General features: G+C 35.7%; 1 protein-coding gene across 9 annotated transcripts in view; it reads left to right on the top strand.

The window, feature by feature from the left end:
- GK (glycerol kinase) overlaps positions 1-20,310 on the top strand; it is a 66,289-nt gene extending 45,979 nt beyond the window's left edge. For 6 of the 9 annotated variants that reach the window (XM_057717713.1, XM_057717707.1, XM_057717708.1 and 3 more), the window contains 8 exons: positions 11,190-11,268; positions 12,056-12,152; positions 12,810-12,894; positions 13,411-13,531; positions 13,641-13,784; positions 14,986-15,066; positions 18,219-18,305; positions 20,121-20,310. In XM_057717713.1, the coding sequence (XP_057573696.1) occupies positions 11,190-11,268; positions 12,056-12,152; positions 12,810-12,894; positions 13,411-13,531; positions 13,641-13,784; positions 14,986-15,066; positions 18,219-18,305; positions 20,121-20,131 (705 nt within the window). In that variant the 3' untranslated portion in view covers positions 20,132-20,310. The remainder of the gene's footprint in view (positions 1-11,189; positions 11,269-12,055; positions 12,153-12,809; positions 12,895-13,410; positions 13,532-13,640; positions 13,785-14,985; positions 15,067-18,218; positions 18,306-20,120) is intronic. The other 3 variants (XM_057717710.1, XM_057717712.1, XM_057717714.1) reach the window with 1 other exon arrangement.
- Positions 20,311-22,632: the final 2,322 nt, after the last annotated feature.

Raw genomic sequence — 22,632 nt, 5'->3', positions numbered from 1 at the left:
ACTTGCTCTATGCAGGGTTAATACAGACCTTCAATTTGTAAAAAATACACAGTATCTGTGAAGCACAATAAAATAAAAGCACAGAGGTCTGCCCACTGTGGGATTTGTGCCTCCATGACAGTAAACAGTGTTTCTGCTACTCTAGCCTGAGAGTTCATTAATTTACTCTAGTAACCCTATCATATCCCTGGCTCCAAGAGCATATATTAAAATATCTAGCTCTTTTTCAAATAAATCAAGCCCATGCCATTTTGTATTTGCACAATCTTTTGTTAATCTAAATTGAGGTCTTTGTTTCTTCACGTTAAACTTCACGATAGTGATTTCAAGCCTGTTCTGGCACAGTCTGAATGCTTTTTCACTCTTCACTCTGTTACTCTTCCAGTTTTGTCTCATCTGGAGACTTAACACATAAGCTTTATGATTTCATTTTGATTCATGTAATTTTTTTTTTAAGTTTCATAGAATTTGAAAGCGGAGAGGGGCAGTAGATTAGATGACAACAGGCTTCACTACACCCTGCTATCCTCTTATTTTTTTTTTTTCCACTCGGCCCACATACTTTAATTACTTTTAGTAACATTTACAAGGTTTCAGAAAGACTTCTGAATGTCTTCCCACATTTCCCCCTTTTTGTTTTCGTAGGACAAGATAAGCCATTCGAGTTACTTCTTTTTCCGTCAATTCTTGGAGCGTTTTTCTTGCGCATCTGAGAATGGCAGGATTTTTCAGAGGCCTCTTACTCTCCTCTTGGGGCTTCACGGCACTTCCCAATTCTTTACTTTTATCAATTTCACTTTTCGTGAGCCTTCGTCACTCAAGCTTTCTGCCCCACGTTGGGCGCCATTTGCCGAGACCAGCTCGGCGACTCGAGGTGAGTGACGGGTGCCACAAGCTTGAAGAAAACATAGACACAGACTGAAAAAAACACAGACACAGACTGAAGAGAAAGATGGGACCGGGGGGCTCAAGACCTCTAGGATCAAGAGCCTATCCTCTTATTTTATACATGAAGAAGACAAGCGAAATTGGAGTCATTTGGCCAGGGTAGCTTGACAGCTAGTAAGTAGGCAATCCTCGATGCAAATCCAGGTTATTGGACATCCAAGTCTAGACACCTAGGCCGCCCCACTGTGCCACCTCCTTGCTTATTAATCTGAGTGTTCCGGGCACCAAGTCTTCCAAGTGCATGAATCTCCCATATGTCACAACCTTCTCCCACTAACCTGGCAGCTCAGCCACAACACACACATGAGAATATGTTACCAACAAGAGAGAAATTTTTTTCTTTTCCATGTTTTCTAATTCTTTTCAATTAACATTTTATAAAATTTAAAAAAATCAAAAAAAGAGAGCAGCAAATAAAGCTAGATTGGTAAAACTTTTTCTCAGTAAACTCATGCAAGTTCTACCTGGTCACACTGCTTCCTTTTCTGGGTAAGTGCTTACAAAGCGGATAGTTAAGACTCAGTTCTTTAATTTGACAGATCGTTGTTAGGCTTGGCACTCTGAGGTGTCAAAAGTTACTTTCTACCCTTTTTGAAAACTGAAACTATACCCACCCCTCTTCGTTTTTAGTCTTCTTTCATTCTCCCTCTGCTGATTTAGAAGCAACATAATGCATTTCTAATTTTTTGTTGTTGTTTTGAGGTAGTACCTTCAAAATAATAACTATATATTTTTCTAAGAGTGCTTATAATTGTTTAGTATTTTTAATAACCGCCCAACCATGATGAGGACGTTGAATGCAATTATGTTACTGAGTTTAAAATTTTCATTTCCCCTTTTTCTTAAACATGCAGTAATTCATACTGTTTTCTTTTCAATCATAAAGCATATTAATTTACATATTTTATCAATTTCTGTGTCCAGTGTCGTTTCTTTGGTCCCAGACCTTTTATGTCTCCCCTCCCCCACCCCCACCCTCTCATAGTTCATAGAGTCTGGGGCAGTAAGCCTGTTCTTTATAGGTTTGTCTTTATTTTGCCCTCTCTTTGGGATGGATATAAAATCTCAGTTGTTTTATCTACATCCCTTCTGACCGTTTTTTCATGCTGATGAGACCTTTGCCGCTCTGATTTAAAAATGGTTCCTTTGTAGGCTGGTAGTATGGAAGTTTTAAACAGTCTATCCTTATCATTGATGTTCCATAGTTTTAGTATGGTGTGGCTGCGTTTGGATTTATTTTTACTTATTCTGTTAGGTACTTGAATACAAGTCTGTCTTCAGTTCTGGAACATTCTCAACAATTATCTCTTCAAATATTGCTTGTCTACCATTGCCTCCATCCTCTTCTGGAATTGCTATTGTATGGATATTGGAACCTTCCAACCCACCCTCCATGTCTCTTAACTGCCCTTTTGTATATTTTTAATCTCTTTTTCTTTGCTGCATCCCTGGTGAGTTTCTCAGTATCTACCTTCCAAATTCTCTCTTTAAAACAAACAAAACAAAAATGTTTTAATTGTGAAATGTAAGACGTATAGAAAAAATGTGTAAAACATCAATATACAGCTTAACAAATTATTATACAAAGAAGACCCATGTAACCTCACCGAGGTCAGGAAACAGAAAACTACCAGGAACCCTCTATGTGCCCCTCCCAATCACAGCCTCCTCCCTCATCCTCTGAGGTAACCACTGCCCTGAGTTTTATTATAATCACTTTCTTACTTTTCTTTATAGTTCTAACACTTAAATGTGCAACCCTAAACACCAGAGTTAGTTTTGCATGTTTTTAATGCAACATGCAAATATTGTATATTTTTATATTAAAAATATAAAAGAGAGAGGCTGAGTAATACTATATGCAGGCTTTGATCTGGCCTTTCACTCTACACTATATTTGCAAGATTCATCTGTGTTGTTAGATATAGGTATTGTTTCATTCTTTTTCATTACCACGTGTAAATACCATCAGCAATGTATGGGAGTACTAATTTACCTATTTTCTCTGTCTATTCTACAGTTTATCTCATCTATTATATTTTTTAATCTCAGTAATTTCATTTCTAGAATCTTTAATTGGTTATTTTTCATGTCCATCTGATTTTATTTCTTTTTTTTTTCATTTGTAATTCATGGGTTTTTTGTTTTTCATGGAAATCATACCTTAATTTACCTCTTTGTGTTTTTGTCGTTGTTGTTTTGTTTTGGGGTTTTTTCTTTCTTTTTTTTGCCACGAGGCATGTGGTATCTTAGTTCCCTGACCAGGGATTGAACCCCTGGCCCCTGCAGCGGAAGCGCAGAGTCCTAACCACTGGCTTGGAATGAATTCTATTCCAGTTGTTACGTTTTGTTGACTGATGTCATTTTCTCCCCTTCCATACACTTTTTTAAAATATCTTTTTTATATTTATTTAATTATTCATTCATTCATTCGTTGGCTGCGCTGTGTCTTCGTTGCTGTGTGCAGGCTTTCTGTAGTTGCAGAGAGCATGGGTCCCTCTTCATTGAGGTGCATGGGCTTCTCACTGCAGTAGCCTCTCTCTTCTTGTGGAGCACGGGCTCTAGGCGCATGGGCTTCAGTAGTTGCAGCACGTGGGCTCAACAGTTGTGGCTCGCAGGCTCTAGAGCGCAAGCTCAGTAGTTGTGGTGCACAGGCTTAGTTGCTCTGAGACATGTGGGTTCCACCTGGACCAAGGCTCAAACCCGTGTCCCTTGCATTGGCAGGTGGACTCCCAACCACCGCACCACCAGAGAAGCCCCCCATACATTTTTAGTAGAAGTGATGCTCACAAGCTAGCATATGATATGCGGTAATGTCTAATTTACCAAAAAGTATATATATGTTTTAATTTCATCAATGTTTAATACAAGTATAATTGACTTACAATATTATATTAGTTTTAGATGTGTAACATAGTGATTTAGTATTTTTATACATTACGAAATGATCACTACAATAAGTCTAGTTAGCATCTGTTGCCATACAAAATTATTATAATATTATTGACTGTATTCTCAATGTTGTATATTACATCCCCATGACTTGTTTATTTTATAACTGAAAGTTTGTACCTCTTAATCTCCCTCATCTATTTCATTCATCCTGCTACCCCCTTACCCTCTGGCAACCAGCATTTTGTTCTCTATTTCTGTGAGTCTATTTCTGTTCTATTATGTTTATTCATTTGTTTTATTGTTTAGATTCTACGTATAAGTGAAATCATACGACATTTTCTTTCTCTGTCTGACTTATTTCACTTAGCACAGTGCCCTCTAAGTCCATCCATATTTTCACAGATGGCAAGATGTCATAATATTCCTTTTTATATATATTATAAAATTATTCATTTTATCCATCTATTAATAAATACTCAGGTTGCTTTCATATCTTGGCTATTGTAAATAATGCTGCAATGAACATAGGGGTGCATATATCTTTTCTAACTAGTGTTTTTGTTTTCTTTGGGAAAATACCCAGAATTGGATTTGATCATATGGTAGTTCTATTTTTGATTTTTTGAGGAACCTCCGTATTGTTTTCCACAGTGGCTGCACCAATTTACATTCCCACCAACAGCATTCAAGGGTTCCCTTTTCTCTACATCCTCGCCAACACTTGTTATTTGTTGTATTTTTTAACAGCCATCATGACAGGTGTGAGGAGATCTCGTGGTTTTGATTTGCATTTCCCTGTTGATTAGTGATGTTGAGTACCTTTTCATGTGTCTATTGACTATCTTTTTGTCTTTATTGGGAAAATGTGTATTCAGGTCCTCTGTCAGTTTTGTTTGTTTTTGATGTTGAGTTATTTGAGTTGTTTATATATTTTGTATATTAATCCCTTATGAGATATATCATTTGCAAATATCTTCTCCCATTCAGTGGGCGGCCTTTTTGTTTTTTTGATACCTTCCTTCACTGTGCAAAAGCTTTTTATTTTGTTTTTGCTTCTGTTTCCCTTGCCTAAGGAGACAGATCCAAAAAAATATTGCTAAGACCCAAGGTCAGAAAGCATACTGCCTATGTTTTCTTCCAGGAGTTTTATGGTTTCAGGTCTTACATTTAAGTTTTTAACCTGTTTGGAGTTTATTTTTGTATATGGTGTGAGAAAGTAGTCCGGTTTGATTCTTTTGCATGTAGCTATTTTCCCAACATCATGGCTGATGCTTTAACAATAGATTTTTTCATTTATTTTGAAATTTTCCCTTCCAGCCTCATTTTCCATTTAGCCAATAACCTTAGTCAGCAAGTAGACAATTGCTTGTTTTCCAGCACCCGTACACAAGCAGGAGAGCACCTAGCCCCTGGCTTTAAGCACTGACACTATTCCTGGTCTTACACAAAACACCTTTGAATCCCTTTCCTCTGCAAGAGTCAGTTCTGGCCACCACTCCTGCTCCCCGACACATACAGAAAAATTAATCAGAATTCATCATGCCTGTGGTCTCAAATCCTGCTCGGCCATGCGTTAATGTTTCTGTCCACATCCATGCTATTCTCTATTTGAGTTAGCATGTGTTGTTTCATTTTTCTCTTTTTACGTTTTGCCTGTTATCCTCTGTTAGGGACAGAGGTGATTTTTTCAATATAAATTTATTTATTTATTTATTTATTTATTTATTGGCTGTGTTGGGTCTTCATTGCTACACACGGGCTTTCTCTAGTTGTGGCAAGCAGGGGCTACTCTTCCTTGTGGTGGACGGGCTCCTCATTTTGGTGGCTTCTCTTGTTGTGGAGCACATGCTCTAGGTGCACGGGCTTCAGTAGTTGCCACACACGGGCTCAGTAGTTGTGGCACATGGGCTTAGCAGCATGTGGGATCTTCCTGGAGCAGGGATCAAACCCGTGTCCCCTGCATTGTCAGGCAGATTCTTAACCACTGTGCCATCTAGGAAGTCCTGATAGAGGTGATTTTTAAAGTGCAAAGTCAGCCATCTCTGTTGATAGGGATGTTTACCTCTTTTTTATCACCAAGAATATTAACATCTCTGGGTCCCTGTTTCATTATTAGTAAAAAGGAATTGAGACACATGATGTTTCAGTTGTTTTGAGACTTTAAACTCATATTAAACTGCTTAAATTTGTACCACTCTTTCTAGTTGAAAAATTTTCTTAGTGGTGAAAGATACTGAAGCAAAATAGAGCAAGGTTACCAAAATAAAGCAAGTAGTTCTGCCTTCCCTCTGCCATCTGTGCACTTTCTTCCCCAAGCTGTGCTTCTCCCTTCCTTGTTCGTCTTCTTTTTCTAAATGTTATTTCACAAAACAGTTTGGGCACACGGGGGGGGGGGGGGGGGCTTTAATCTAATTATGAACTTGAGCTTACTTTAGATACCATGTTCTGTATTCCATCACTAGGATATAAGTTCCTGAGGTCAGAGTACTTACCTGTCTTGTTCACCACTCTCTCCCGGAGGCTGGCTTATAGTAGACACTCAAATATTGTTTATATACCAAATCTTATGTTATGCTATTTTTGTCTATTTAAACATGAGCTTCAAAGAGAATTCCTTATATTCTGCCTGCCCCCCCCCATTGTTTTCTTTAAATGTCCTTTTTCTCATCTCTTTGGTATGATTTGTGATTATAGTGTCAAGCTTTTCTTTTTGGAGTTTTTCATCCCTCTTGAGGGATACCCATTTTAGGTATAAGCCTCATATATTAGTTAACTCTTGCTGCATAACAATATTACCACTGATGTAAGCAGCTTAAAACCATACCCATTTATTATCTTATGGTCTCCATGGGTCAGGAGTCCAGGCAAAGCTTAGCTGGATCCTCTGCTCAGGGTCTCACCAGGCTGCAGTCAAAGTGTAGGCTGAGGCTGCAGTCTCATCTGAAGCTCCATCTGCTTCTAGGTTCACTCAGGTTATTGGCCAAATTTAGTTCCTTTCGGTTGTAGGACTGGGGGTTTCACTTTCTTGCTAGCAGTCAGCAAGAGGCTGTCATCAGCTCCCAGAGGCCACCTGCAATTCCTTCCCATGTGAGGATTTAAAGCCAGCAAGGACAAAAATTTGTTTAATTAAATTAAAAAGCCGGCAAGGGAGGGAGAGTCCATAAACAGGTGTGATAATCTTATGCAACGTAATCATGTACACGTCATCACATACGTCCCGTCACCTTTGATGTGTCCTATTGGTTAAAAGCATGTCATAGATCCCACCTCACTCAAAGGGAAAGGATCATGGAAAGGCATGAACAGCAGGAGGCGAGGATCATTGGAGTCTATAAACATTGTTTATGGACTTTTCTAACGTACTTTCTTGGAACGTATACTTTCTGAGCGATAAGTGCTTTTAATTTTAATTCCCTAACTTGTTACCGAAGTATTAATGATATAGATTACATTTCAGAAATGCTTCCCCAGTTCAACTCTGTGCTCCTGTTCTCTTTTCTTTGCAATTAAAAATACTATAGAGTTAGATTTTGTGTTTATAATCATATGGAAATTATGTACAGTATAAATTATACCTGTAGTGTTACATATTACTGTAGCATACACAAAACTGTGTTTATTGTGCCTAATGGTTGATTTTAAGCAATTTAAGGATAACCTTTATTTTACATAATTTTTCTCCACACTTACTGATTTTAACCATAACTGCATTGTAAGTAAGATACATTCCCGCATCCTGAAATATCTACTTTATACAGATATTTTTCATGGCAGTGTCATTCGTGTCAAGGAGCTTTTGAGGTAAAGTATGTTTGCCTGCTGTGACATTATATCAGATCTACGTGATTATTTTTAATCTAATCTTCACATAGCCTGTTCCTTAGCCTTTCACTTTCCAGGCTACATGTCTAGGTTTTGAGTAATTTATTTTTCTTATCTGCTTATCATTGAACTTTTTTTTTTAATAAAGTTATTTATTTTATTTATTTATTGGCTGCGTTGGGTCTTCGTTGCTGCACACGGGCTTTCTCTAGTTGCTGTGAGCGGGGGTTACTCTTCATTGTGGTGTGCAGTCTCCTCATTGTAGTGGCTTCTCTTGTTTTGGAGCACGGGCCTAGGCACGTGGGCTTCAATAGTTGCGGCACATGGGCTCAATAGTTGTGGCTCATGGGCTCTAGAGCACAGGCTCAAGAGTTTTGGCGCACAGGCTTAGTTGCTCCGTGGCATGTGGAATCTTCCCAGGGCAGGGCTCCAACCCGTGTGCCCTGCATTGGCAGGTGGATTCTTTACCACTGCGCCACCTAGGGAGTCCTGAACTTCTTTTTACTCTCTCATTTCTATTACGTTTTTCTTAGAGAACCACTATTAGGCTTGTGTGGAGCTTTCCCAGTGGATTGTGACTTAGAATAAGGGTTTATTCATATTGGTAGTTGATGAGCTGAAATATTGAATCTTTATATTTATGGTATAATTGACAGTAACTTATTTGATAGCAAGTAGACAGTGACTTCTGTCTATCATTTTAGGTTTCCATTCCTGTACTCTTTTTCCTGCCCATCTTCAAAGCACTATACCATCTTCCACTTTATCTCCTGCCTCTGGATTCAGAAGACTACATCTTTTGTGAATTTGGAGGTTTCTCTTTTATTAATTTTTTAATAGCTATACCAAGTATTATATCCTAATACCAAAACTATATACTTCTTTCAGATAAGTGTTTTTTATATTGAACGTACTTCATTCAACAACAAAACACTCCTGTATACTCCTGATGACCAAATTTAAAATAATTTTCTTCTGGAGGCTTGACAGTGGTTTTGTATTTATTTTTCCATTGTTTTAATCTAAATAATGCCCCCTGGTTTTCAACCAGTTACCTTTAATGAAAACCTTGATTTTCCTTTTACTGCAACCACATTGCTTCCTCTGAAAAAAATTGTCTGAGCTTGTAACACCCCGCCCTTTTCAGTGGAAATGAGGTACATCAGCATTTGATTTCCAAAAATATAAAGTTCTACTAGCTGGTAGCCACAAGACCACTTCACTAGACTTCTAGCTCAGTGGCTTCTTAAAATTCATTATTTACTCACCTAAAACTATTGGAAATAGACACATATCTTGGGTTAGATGCCATGTAGGACCAGTGTCTTTTTGAGACTATAAGGAGAAAGAACATCCATTTTCCCATTTAGATCTAGAACTGTGCTATCCAATATGGTAGCCACTAGCCACACCTGACTACTGAGCGCTTGAAATGTGGCTAGTCCAAATTGAGATGTGCCTGATTTTGAAGACTTAGTGAAATATATATATATGTAATATCTCAATTCTTACATTGATTACATGTCAATAATATTTTTAATATATTGGGGTAAGTGAAATATATTACAATTAATCTAACCTTTTTAAATATGGTAACTAGAAAAATTAAATCACGTGTGTGGCTCACATTATATTTTATTAAACAGCACTGGTCTAGAAAATCTTATATATTTTCTAGTCTTTGGCAACTACTGTCTCTGACTGTCTGCTTCTAAAGGATGTTTTAGAGTTGAATTGTTGTCTCCAAAAGCAAATAATTTACTTAGTTCTCCTCTGTACCTAAATGTATAGTATATCAAAGTTAGGAAGTGTATTAAGAATTTCTTTTTTGGAGGGGGGTAGGCATTAGGTTAGAGTCCCTTGTCAGCTGTTTGCTGAGTTGTCTTTGTCCCATTTTTAAAGTCTGGCTATATTTGCACAGCGATGTCAAATCTGGTCTTCAAATAATTTTTTGTAGCTGAAAATCCACTGTATAAAAAGAGCAACTGTGATGTTTTGCCAGCTTTGCAGTAGCACAGAGTGACTTGTCATCATAGCAGCTATGAATGATAGAATGTATCAACTTGTTCAGCATCTAGTTTGTTTATATCCTGAAAACTGATTGCAAGAAGGGGTAACCATTTGCAATTCAATTAATTGAATTAGGGACAGGGAGGCAGGCAACATATAAAAAACATTCTGCTTCCTGCACTTAATATTACCTGATGTTTTGGTTTGGGGTGATTCTGTGGAAGTAATTTACATTAATAATCTATATAAAAAAAGAAAAATAATAATCTATATGAATGAAATATCAGAACCAAAGAACTTTTTTTTGGAATTCCAAATGGTTTGTGCTGGTACTTCTTTTGCCCTCAGAATCTTTTTATAAACAGCTTTATTGAGATGTAATTCGCATATCACATGATTCACTCTTTTAAGGTGTATAATTCAGTGTTTTTTAATATATTCACAGAGTTGTGCAACAATCACCACAGTCTAGAACATTTTTATCACCCCAAAGATTCCATCACCTCAACCCTAGGCAAGCACTGATCAACTCTTTGTCTCTATGGATTTGCTTATTCTGGACATTTCATATAAATGGACTCATACAGTAGATGGTCTTTGACTTAGCATAATGTTTTCAAGTTTCATCCTTGTTGTAGCAGAATTTCATGTCTTTTCATGGCCAAATAAGTTTTCATTGTGTGGATATACTACGTATTATTTATCCATACATCAGTCAATAGAATTTGACTGATACTTTTTTAACACTTAAAGAAATTAAAGAAGCTAATACTTACATTCAATAAGAACCTTCCTGTATACTTCCTTTATTGAGCATCATTATAATTTCTTTAGGTAACTGTTGTTATAGTCACCACTATTATATAGGTGAATAAATGGAGTCTCAGAAAGCCTAACTAATTTGCCTAAGATCAGATACCAGTTAAGTACTAGAACTCAGACTCAAACTAGTTCACCTGACTCCAGGTTGTATGTTTTCTTTCTTATTGTCATAGCTGTACATCCTCCTCCACCCCATCCCTTGATGATTTTGTTGGAGAGAGTCATTACTTTGTAGTTAGCTTCTTTGCTACCTTTTTTGTTGTGGTTGCTAGATTTAATATAATGTTAGATATGGGAAATGGGCTTGAAAAAAACTTTCAGGGTGGCCTTTCCCAATAACTTAGTGGATAAGATGGGAATGTATTCTGGATGATAATATACCTCAGTAGTTTAGCAACAGATAGAACAATTGTACAAGAAGCAAATTGCTCAACACATTGATGTCCACCTAAAGACACAGGTCCAAGGGTGTACTGGAGGGCTGTCTTCTCTGTCTCATGAAAAACTTCTATGATGACCTAGATAAAACTATGTTTATATTAAAAGACCTAGTTTATGATATTTTTAGAAGTCCCAAGTTTGAAATTTTTGAATTTCATCCATCTGGTAGTGTCATACACAGAGAATATGCTCAATAAAACCTTTTTATAGCGATAACATATATTCTCTCTCGGATTCCTTTTTTCCCATAGGGTTCGGTAGCTATAGCTGGTGCTGTTATTCGCTGGCTAAGAGACAATCTTGGAATTATAAAGACGTCTGAGGAAATTGGTGAGTATGTTCTAACAAAGGGCTAGAATCTAAATAATAAGAATTTTAAATATTTTACCCTTGCGATCTGTTAATACGTGTGCTTTGCCCCATATTTGACATTAAACTATATGCATCCCTATTATGAGTTTGATTTATACATAAAAGACTCTTTGTGAAGTTTTATAAAACAACAAATTGACGTAATTAGTGGTGGTTATTAATAAACTGGCATGGTAGGGCATAAAAATTACCCAAGTGTAAAATTGAACACCAAAATTGCCAGAATCTGTGGTTAAATTTATCTGATGAGAAAGAGCTTTAACTCTCATTAGAGTGAGAATGAAAACTCCAGTACCTGTAATTTAAGTATCAATATGGCTATTTTCAGACGATGGATAATTATTTTGAACTCCCCACCCACTCGTCATCTGTTTGTTTCATTTCATCTGAAGATGAGACAGTCAGGAACACATTTCTGATTAGGGACGCACTGAAGGCCAGTTCTTCATCTGCTAGTCAGCAAGCTTAAAAATAGTGGAAATGAGCTAAAATACCTTAACGAAACTAATCCAGTTCCTTTATTTCTTGGGCTGGGTTACATTTTACTGGGGGGTGTTTAGTGTGGAGAAATTTTTGCTTTTGTTGCTTCTCACATTCTGCTGTAATTAGGAACATTTTGCTGTACTAAATAATAGGAAACCAAAAGCCTTGTCCTAATTTTTTAACCTCGTGTGTTTATTGACTAAAATAAGTAGAATATATTAGAGTGATTTTTGTTTGTTTTTTTGTTTGTTTTTAACGTTAGAAAAACTTGCTAAAGAAGTAGGTACTTCTTATGGCTGCTATTTCGTCCCAGCATTTTCAGGGCTATATGCACCTTATTGGGAGCCCAGTGCAAGAGGGTAAGAATTGAAAATAAGGTATGCTTTTGTCGGTCTTGATTTATTTACTGTATTAGCTAATAACTTATTGGTTAATTGTTTTCTATTTTCAAAAGATTTTAAAGTATTGAGGAAACCTTTTATACTTGAAAAGTATAATTTCAGAACCTTTAAACTCTAACAAGTTGGGAGATCCCTGGTCGTCCGGTGGTTAGAACTCCAAGCTTCCACTGGGGGGGGGGGCACGGGTTCAATCCCTGGTTGGGGAACTAAGATCCCGCATGCCACGTGGTGCGGCCAAAGAAAGCACTCCAAGAAGTTATAAATCATCTGGCAATAAGCCCTCACCATATTCATATTCATGTTAGTGTTATTTTATCTTCAAGGCATCCGCAAGTTATATATCAAAGGGACGTCATCTAGATGAATATTGGTTTGGTCTTATATTATTGTCATCTCTTCAGATAGATCATGAACTTTTTCATATGTGGATGCAGCATTATAGACTATAAGGACTTTCCAAGCTACTTAATGTTTATGTCCAGTTTGGGTTTTTTATGTCCATGTTTTTCCCCCTGTACATTTTTACCTACCAAATTCAACCATTCCATGTTTAGGAAATTTCCAATTGATGACTCTTTTATTCCACTCTAATCTTAAAAATCTTTGTATTTTTAGGATCATCTGTGGACTCACTCAATTCACCAATAAATGCCATATTGCTTTTGCTGCATTGGAAGCTGTTTGTTTCCAAACTCGAGAGGTAATAAATATGGGCCTTTTTCTTGTACTTAATCCACCTTTATTATTCCTAAACAAATCATATGTTAATTCCAGAAATGTATTAAAACCTATAAGCTTACTAAATACTAAAAAGTTAAGCCTGCCTAAACATTAATGTAATAAATGCAAGTTTTTGTTCTTTTCCCAGCTGTCATTACTTTCTAAGTTGCTATTACTGCCAGACGCTTGGCATTTTACAGTTGAGGGCTGCTGAGTGGTACATATTAGGCAAAGGGAATAGTAGCACAAACATAGGCACCACAGCAGGAAATCAGGGTGCAAAATAGAGTTGTTTGGCTTGGCTGGATGTAGGGGTGAGTGCAGACGTATGGTTGTAACCAGATCAAGGAGGACTTAGAAGACCAGCCTAAGAAATCTAAATTCTTATTCTGTAAGCTTTGGGGAGCTTTTGAGTGCTTTTGAGTAGAAGATGGCTATTTTTAGAGATGTTACCATGGAGTACTTTAATTATATTCATTGCATTGGTTTATTTAAGATTTTGGATGCCATGAACCGCGACTGTGGAATTCCACTCAGCCATTTGCAGGTAGATGGAGGAATGACCAACAACAAAATTCTTATGCAGCTACAAGCAGACATTCTGTATATCCCAGTAGGTGAGTCAGCCTTCATTCCTTTAAACTCCAAGAGTAACGTTTCTTTGGAAGAACTGGTTTTTTAGGCATATATAACTGCAAAGATACTGATGTAGCTCTCTCCCCTCAGTGAAGCCCTCGATGCCCGAAACAACTGCCCTCGGAGCTGCCATGGCAGCAGGGGCTGCAGAAGGGGTTGGTGTTTGGAGTCTGGAACCTGAGGACTTGTCAGCTGTCACGATGGAACGGTTTGAACCTCAGATCAACGCTGAGGGTACTTTTTTTAAATTTTTTTTTAAATTGAAGTATAGTTGATTTACAATGTTGTGTTAGTTTCAGATGTACAGCAAAGTGATTGTTACACACACATATATATATCTATTATTTTTTTCAGATTCTTTTCCCTTACAAGTTACTACAAAATATTGAACATAGTTCCCTTTGCTATACAGTAGTTCCTTTTTGGTGAGGGTACTTGCAAGCATTGAAGATTGGTATACTGTGAAAAGTGAGAGAGAGTTTGCCTTTCTGTTTATTCATAAGTTGAGAAACTAAATAAGATAGCAGATGCTACTGTTGCGGATTTGGTTACTAAGCATATTTGGTTACGCTGAATGAGTGTGAAGGAGAGGAATAGTTCCCTATAAAAAAAAACTTCTATAATCACTTTTACCATTCACTTCTACTGCTTACAGTCCTTTCATGTACAAGGATAACACTGCCACACTATCAGTTCTAGCCTGTTAGTGTAGCCTTTTCTGACAATGACAAGAGAGATATATCGGCCAGCAACCTCTCATATCTGCACTGGATCATCTTTGGTGCCAATGGCCAGTTTTAGGACAGGATTACCTGGGCTAAGTGACATTCTGGTAACTTCTAAGCACAGCAGGGCTAGCCTGACAAAAGTAGCAACAATTTAAATAAATGAGCATTACATAGTTGACTCATTGTCTTAACAAACAAAGCTAAGCCACAAGCTCGGACCAATACCTGCATTAAATTTGTGTATAAAAATAAGGTTTTATATGTTAAATTTGGTTTTAAACCTTTTTAAAAACCTACGTATAAAATAATAGCACCAAGGTGGATTTTGTATGACATCCCAAGCTTCTCTGCCTTCCCAAAAAGACAAAACAGATCAAATAGGATTCCCCTCTCTAATTCATCACCACTTGTTTGTGAATGGCCTGGTCTTAGCAGGTAGCCCATCTCCCTTCATCCTGCAGAGCGGGCTGAATTTCTCTCCAACTTCCAAGCAAGCTTTTCTCCCAGTCACTGGCAGTCACAAGCTACCGTTCACTCCCGGATCTGAGTCCTGGTAAAGCTCCCTGTCAGTTTAATACAATGTCACAAACATCAGTTTAATATTTGTAACAATTTGTCAAGAATACTGAGTGAACATAAGTGTGGTACTTACAACATCTTAGTAAACTGCCTTTCTTATGTGTGGTTTTCCTACCTTCTGTTCCTAGAAAGTGAAATTCGTTACTCTACCTGGAAGAAAGCTGTGATGAAATCAATGGGTTGGGTTACAACTCAGTCTTCAGAAAGTGGTAAAAATGTTTTTATTATTATGGCCACTTTGTCCTAGTATGTTAAATAGCTTCTTTAAGTATCTGACCATTTATACTTAGCAAGGCTGCTCTGAAGAACAGCATTATCATATGCTCGTAGTTTCTAACATTTTGAAAACCCTTAAAATTCTAAACGTAAAATGTACATTATCAGATTAATATACATACTTAACTCTGTCCTGCCATATCTTTCCTTATTAGTTTATTCCTGATACTTTGGCTGATTATTTAGTTTTCTAAAAGTAAAATTATTTCTAGTTTCTTCTTAATGAAAAAAAAGCAACTAGACTTTTTTTTCTCTTAGTGTCTGACTTTGCCTTTTTGGGGGGCTGTCTTCATCACCTGAAACAACCGAAAGCTGTATTAATTTCAGAATACATTTCATTCCTTCCTAGACTGCTCCAAGCCCCTAGTGCGTGCATGTTATAAGAAATCATTGGAATCAGAGGAATAAAAGTACCAAACATAGTAAATTAGAAATGTCATAATTGGGGAATGCTCTTGGCAGAAATTAGAGGACTGTTTTTTCTCAATCACTTAGGTGGGAAGGTATCTGCCTTAAGTAAACCATTTAGTTGTAAATAGCTCTGAACTGTCTTTAATATTGAAATAGTCTTAAACGTGCCTTTAATATGGCATAATATTTTAATTCTTTGCTAAGTGCAAGATTTGGAACATAATGAATGAAACAATGACCAATAATGGATTGAAGAATATAGTTTAATGGAGAAGAGTTTATAAATGAAATGTAGCCTGCCTCCCAACCCCAAAGTTAGTATAGAACCACTTATAATGTATCTGGCTTTTTGAAGAAGCTTCTGGGATCATCTAGTACCAGAGATCACTGTGATCTATATTTTCAGTCCTGGACGTTTCTACTTGAAACTTTTGTTTATTCTCCTAAATAAGCTTTAAGCTTAATATCCATTTTCTTTAAATCTTTTGTTCTGAGACTTGCCTTTCTTTCTAAGATGGTGGCAAAGCATTTCTTGCTAAGACTGTTTGCAGTTTTGAGACCCTTTATAATTAAACTTCTCAATCATGGGTATTTTTGTAGCGCAGTGCTAATTGCTTTGAAAGATATAGCAGACATGCACTCTGATTTATTTTCTGGTTGCCCTTAATTAATGGCTAATTAAAATGAGTTATATGGTTTCTTTGACCAGTTGGATTGTTTTAAATGGCACAGGGACTTCGCTGGAGGTCCAGTGGTTAAGACTCTGTGCTTCCAATGCTGGGGATGTAGGTTCGATCCCTAGTCAGGGAACTAAGATCCCACATGCCGCCAAAAAATAAACTTATTTATTTTATGACCAAAAAATATTATATGGCCAAAAAAGTAAATAAATAAATAAAATAAAATGGCACAATCCTACCTGTTCCCCCTCTTCCCCTGCCCCACCCGCCTCCACATCAGTGCCACCACACATACTCCTCCTTACTTGCAGTTGAGGATATAACTTTAATTGCAAAGTTCCCACAAAACCAATTGATCGTTTTCTCTCTGCTTACCTTACTGTCAGTGAATTTAAAATGCCAAGAAAAAGTTGATAAAAGAAAATTACATGATTCTTTTGTTTCTGCCATCAGCATTGATGATAAAGTAATTTGATTTTTTGAGAGCTTTTGATTTTTCAGATTTTGTTTTTGTTTCAGTTAGGCTGCAGTGAATTTAAGGCAAAGTTTGAAAAAATTTTTGAGTAAATTTATGAAAACCACTCGTATAATATTTTGAGAGTCTCTAAACTGTATAATAAGCAGGATAATAATATTCAATTAATGAAATGCTGATTGTATTCCTTAAGCAATATAAGCCATATAACTATATGATTTATCAATAAGCTATTTGATACTAGCAGTACAGACAGAATCTTATTTTGATGCTCTTGAAAGTATATTTGAATTGCTACCTGGTCTCTTATCCTCTTTAAATAGGTTTAATTTATGGGAAGAATATTATGTTAGCTTAATTTCCAAAGCATTTTGTCAGTTTTGAAGCATTCATATTTATTTTCTTGTTTTGTAACTATATTGGAATGGAGTGTAAAGAATTTTTAATATACATTCAATATGTTTAAAATGTTGTAGAAGAGGTTAGAGGTTTGATGATTTTTAGAGCTTATCATAAATGATGACTTCTTGGCTTTGTACGCCAAACCCACCAAAACAACATTTTTTCTAAAAGTGTTAAATAAATCTAGATATGTAATTTTTAAATTCAAGAAAAGCATCTATCTATCTATCCTTTAAAGGAAGGGTTTTCAAGAGAATTGAGGTTAGAAAATACTCCAACAGTTGTTGTTCTCAGGCAGTATTTTATTTTATTTTTTTAAATTAATTAATTTATTTATTTATTATTTTTGGGGGGGTACACCAAGTTCAGTCATCTTTTTTTATACACATATCCCCGTATTCCCTCCCTCCCTCGACTCCCCCCCACCCTCCCCATCCCAGTCCTCTAAGGCATCATCCATCCTCGAGTTGAACTCCCTTTGTTATACAGCAACTTCCCACTGGCTATCTGTTTTACAGTTGGTAGTATATATATGTCTATACTACTCTCTCCCTTCGTCTCAGTCAGGCAGTATTTTAAAATGTAGATTAATACAGTTTAGTTTTTAACTTATAGTAACATTAATGTTCAGGTGCATTTTCTTATACACCAAGTCTATTTAAAAAAGAAAATGAAACCGATAGAGTTTGAAATTTATTCTCAGTAGACTAATATAACTCTTCTCTGATCGCCAAAGGATCTATACTTTGAATTTGGGGGGAATTGGATTGCTCATTTAGTATCTTTTGGGGAAGAATGAAGAAAACTAAAATCAACAGCCTCCCAAAAAGTTCTCCATCCGCTTTCTTTGGCTTTGCCAGTGAAAGGTTTATGTTGGTCGTATGCACTATGTTCTTGGCTACTTGTGGCATGCTATCTGTATTGTCTGTTAACTGTCATAAGCCTTCAGTATTGATTCTGTTTTTGATTTGAAGTAATAACTCTTTGCTAGCTTTTATGAATATACTATTTTTATAACTTTTTTTGCTATCATGTGATTCTTAACACAAATATTGTAATTATGTGTCTCTCTTTTGGTTTGCTTGACTGGAATTCCCTCCTACTTGGATGACCACAGGTGACCCTAGTATCTTCTGTAGTCTACCCTTGGGCTTTTTTATAGTGAGTAGCATGGTAATGTTAATCGGAGCAAGGTACCTCTCAGGTCAGTTCCTCTTTAAATTAGACAATTGCATTAGTTAACATGAATGTGTTTGTGTATAACTCAGCAGAGTTTTCAGTGTTTTTCCTTCTTCCTATTCTTAGGAACCTGGAAAAGCTATTAAAGGTCTAATTAGTTAGACCAATTAATCTTTGGGGACAGTCAGAATTAAGGACTGTGACTCTGCTTTTCTTCTCTTTTATTTTTAGTAGATGGATGATTTTCTTTGGGGGGGGCTACATTCTGCTGTCAGGTGTAACAATAAGCACAAGAGAAAGTACTACTATCAGTGCTTAAATGAAAGGATGTTCAAAGTAATAGATGAAATTTATAGTATTTGAAATCAATTAAATTGGCTTTCAAATGTACATAAGTTGTTTTTCATACTTAAGAAAATCTGCTACACAAGTCTTAATATTTCAATTCTGTTAAGAATTTCAGCCAGAGTCTGTTAGCAGAGTTTCTGTAAAACTCTAAAATTGGGGAAAATTTATCATCACTTTATTTTAGTTAAAAGAATACATTTGGTGAAATGAAGTTTTTTAAAACATTATTGTTGAAATAAATTGGGGTTGAAATTCAAAGTGAATTATTATTTTGCATATTAACTTCTGAATATTCTTATGAGTTAAATTGCTCAGTACGTTATAAAATACATTGCATAACCTATATTAATTTAAATATAATAATCATTTTTGGAAGATGTTCCTGATGATAGCTCAGTTTTTCTTCAAATTAATGGCCTAAATGGAAATGACATATTTCATATGTTGCCAAGAAAGTGAAACATTTAAAAAATCTTCCTAATTAGGGAAAGAATTAAATTATTTTTCTTAATTAATTAGAAGATGACCTGAGTTTAAAATATAAATTTTTTTTGATATGGGAGAACATCTATTTATAGAAATCTGACAAACATTAATCAGCTTGCCATCATCACCAAAGTGCTGTATATAAATACGGAATAAAAAGTTTTTTATATCAGCAGAAATGGAATGAAAATTATTTCCATTAGCAGAACATTAAATTATCTTTTAATCAATCATAAAATTTGGGTTACTTGCATGAGAATTTAAAATTAGATTACCTTTTTCTATATTCTAAATGTTCACGATAAATTTGTTCAGATCTTCTGCTTCCATTGGTATTAGTGCTGTACACCTTACAAAGGGCTTCTGTATATATAAATCTATACAGAATTAGCAGATGCTTATTTTCTTTCCGCTCCTTGGGAATGTTTGGTGGAAGAGTCCAAATATTCCCCAGAAGAACTGTAATTTAAATTTATTTTTTTTTAAATGCTGTTTTAGGAAAAGCTCTATTTTTTTTCTTTACGGTGAGTTTTTTTGGCTGCATAATGATGGTCTGGAAAAGGAAAGAAAATAACATTGTAGCTGAATGTTTTCATTGATTTTTCCCCCTTCTGTTTCCCCTTTGATACCAGTGCAGAATGAAAAGGCTTAGTCTATGAAAATTAGAATATATAGCATATCTTTAAGCTAAAGGATACAGTAAGTATCCAAATTCCTAGGCTTCCAAAACACATATGATTGCCATCTTTCGGATCTCTCTTGGTAACATATGCTGAGATTTGAGAAGAATGGGAATGGCTTGCCTTGGTAGACAGTTAGCAATAGGGCTTATTTGTTAATTTTGGAATTGGCCCAGTTATATTTGTTGCATTTTACCTGTGAAGCAATATTTAGGAATCATATGGAATTTCTAGTGCAATAAATTATTGAATTGTCTTCATTGTTTTAACTCCTGAACTGCATGTATATTATTATTGACGTATGTGATTTTTGTCCCCCATTTTAGGTATGCCATAAATACTACCAACTCATGGATTCCAAAGATGCGAGCTCTTTACCTATCAAGAAAACCCAGCAATTCTGTCTCTTAATGTGATGACACTATTCATAGACTCTGATTTGATTTATAAGCCACTTGCTGCATGACCCTCCAAGTAGACCTGTGGCTTGAAATAAAGAAAATGCAGCAGAAAGAATGCTATAGAAACATTTGGTGTGTTTTTTAACATCAGTAGTTAAGATTGGACCAGCCACCTTTGGGGCTGACCCCCCTCCTTTGCCTTCATTTCCTGCCTCATTCCCTCTAAGATCTAGGAGGAATTCAGATCCTGTCCACTGGAATCTTTAATCACATATATTCAAACTCTGATGGGCCAGGATTTGATTCCCGCACTACACCTGCTTGATTAAGGGGCTATTACTAACCAGCTAAAAATTTGTGACTTTTTCTTTGTTTCTTTTTAACAGACCCCCCTACCCAAAGTCCTCTTTTCCGCATATTAGGGAGACCACAACATCTTCACCAAACGTTTAAATGAAAGCCTCTACTAAATTCTTAAAATGGAAATTTAGTACCCTCATTGCTTAGGTATTTTTCTGAAAAGTATTTGCCAAAACTGAAAATTTTTCGTATACTGTATTTAACATGGTCTCACTAATTACACTGGATTGCTCTCTGGGTCTTATAGGGAAGGACACTTTCCCTTTTTTTTTTTCCCTTTCATCTCTCCTTTTTATATTTTTTTACTTTGTATGTATAGAATACATACCTGTGTATTTTATATACTGAGGGTAGCCCATTTATAAATTAAGAGTACATGTTCTCACTAATTACACTGAATTTCTGTCTGGATCTTACAGGAAAGAACACTTTCTTTTCTTTTCTTTTTTTTATCTCTCCTTTTTATATTTCTTACTTTGTATGTGTAACATACATGCCTTTCTATTTTATGTACTGAGGGTAGCCCACTTATAAATTAAGAGCACATTGTATTATAATGGGGTTGGTCTTAAGTGGACCACTATGTATATAAATATTTTGGGGAAAACAGCCGTATACATTTTTGGGTAAGAGCTATGCGCATTATTTACCAGAGGAAACTTTTTCTTAAAGAGCCAATATTTAAAATTTATGTTCTATGTCAATAAAAGAAAATGTACTTTATTGTGACTATAATTTCTTATACCGTACTTTTATATGCTAAAAGAAAGGGGAAAAAACTGAAATACTGTAGCAAATATTGTTTTCAAATACACGCACTAGTCCATATAAAGTTATTTTTCATTTGACATAATTTTAGACATATTTAGGATCCTTTTGAGGGTATAACAAAAAAGGCTAAAAAAACTTAAGTAGGAAAAAAAAGGCAAGAATCTCTTTCCATCCAAGTATGTTATCAACTGCTGATGAGCAATTAAAACTTCTATTTCAGATGACAGATCGTTACCTCTGCTTATTGTCATATTACAACTGAAAAAAAGGTTTTATTGATAGAAATGGTTTTCAGTAAAACCAAGAATTTTTCTCCTCTGACCCAAAACCTATTTAATGTTCTGTTATAAAAACTTACTTAATCTAGCTTCTTAATGTCAATTTGGAAATATCTTAAAATTAATTTCTGTTTACTACAAACAGGAAAATACTGCCTCCTAATTATTTTCTTCAATCAGTGATGAAAATGGGAAAATATTTATATATTAATATAAAAGGTTTTGTTTTGTTTGGAACTGATGGTAGCTTGCATTTGCAGCTCTGATTATGCTGTTTCTAAATTATTGAATCTGCTGGGTTTTATTGATGCAGCTGCCACTTTAGTGTCAAAAATATTACAGAAAAGTACTAGGAAATTATTACTTTATTGCAAGGATACTTTTAAACATAATTATGTTTCTACAAAGGTAGGTTGTGAAAATCATTGTTCAGATAATTTTGATTACATTAATTTTCTATAAATTGCAATATAAATGTTTGAAATTATACATGTTGATATCTAATGATAAATTTACTTAAAATAAATTGACCCTCACTGTTACTTGCATTTCTCATTTACAGACTAGAACTTAGATCAAAGTTAAATTGAGAAAGATGTTTCAGGAAACGTGAAGCTCAGCTGTTAGCACTTGATCAGGCACACTCTGAAGAATTAACCAACAGCCGAAGAAGTAGTTTCTGGAAGGATGAGCACCTTACTCGTTCTGTTACAAAAAACTACACTGTCTCATCTCAGCATCTAGAAAATACCCTGCTGAGGTCAGCAGCCGTTATCAATAGGCTCTTGGGGTCATGGCTAACTGTGACCTACCAGTTCCACTCTATGCTTCAGTTTCTCTACTTGGGTGAGTCAGTGGAGTCAAGTACGCCATTCTTCTTTGAACTCAATAGCCAACACCTCAATCTTTTATTCTCCAGGTAATCAGTAACATAAGTAATGCATTTTTGCTTCTGTAATAATATCTTAGAATTGTTTAGTGTGTTTCTTTTGAAATGCCTAAAGCTCAGTTCTTTGGCTTATGGGTGT

Source organism: Hippopotamus amphibius, chromosome X (assembly GCF_030028045.1).
Source record: "Hippopotamus amphibius kiboko isolate mHipAmp2 chromosome X, mHipAmp2.hap2, whole genome shotgun sequence".
Classification (NCBI taxonomy): domain Eukaryota; kingdom Metazoa; phylum Chordata; class Mammalia; order Artiodactyla; family Hippopotamidae; genus Hippopotamus; species Hippopotamus amphibius.
The sequence above is the reverse complement of the archived record's forward strand: the minus strand, read 5'-3'. Positions and strand labels throughout refer to the sequence as shown.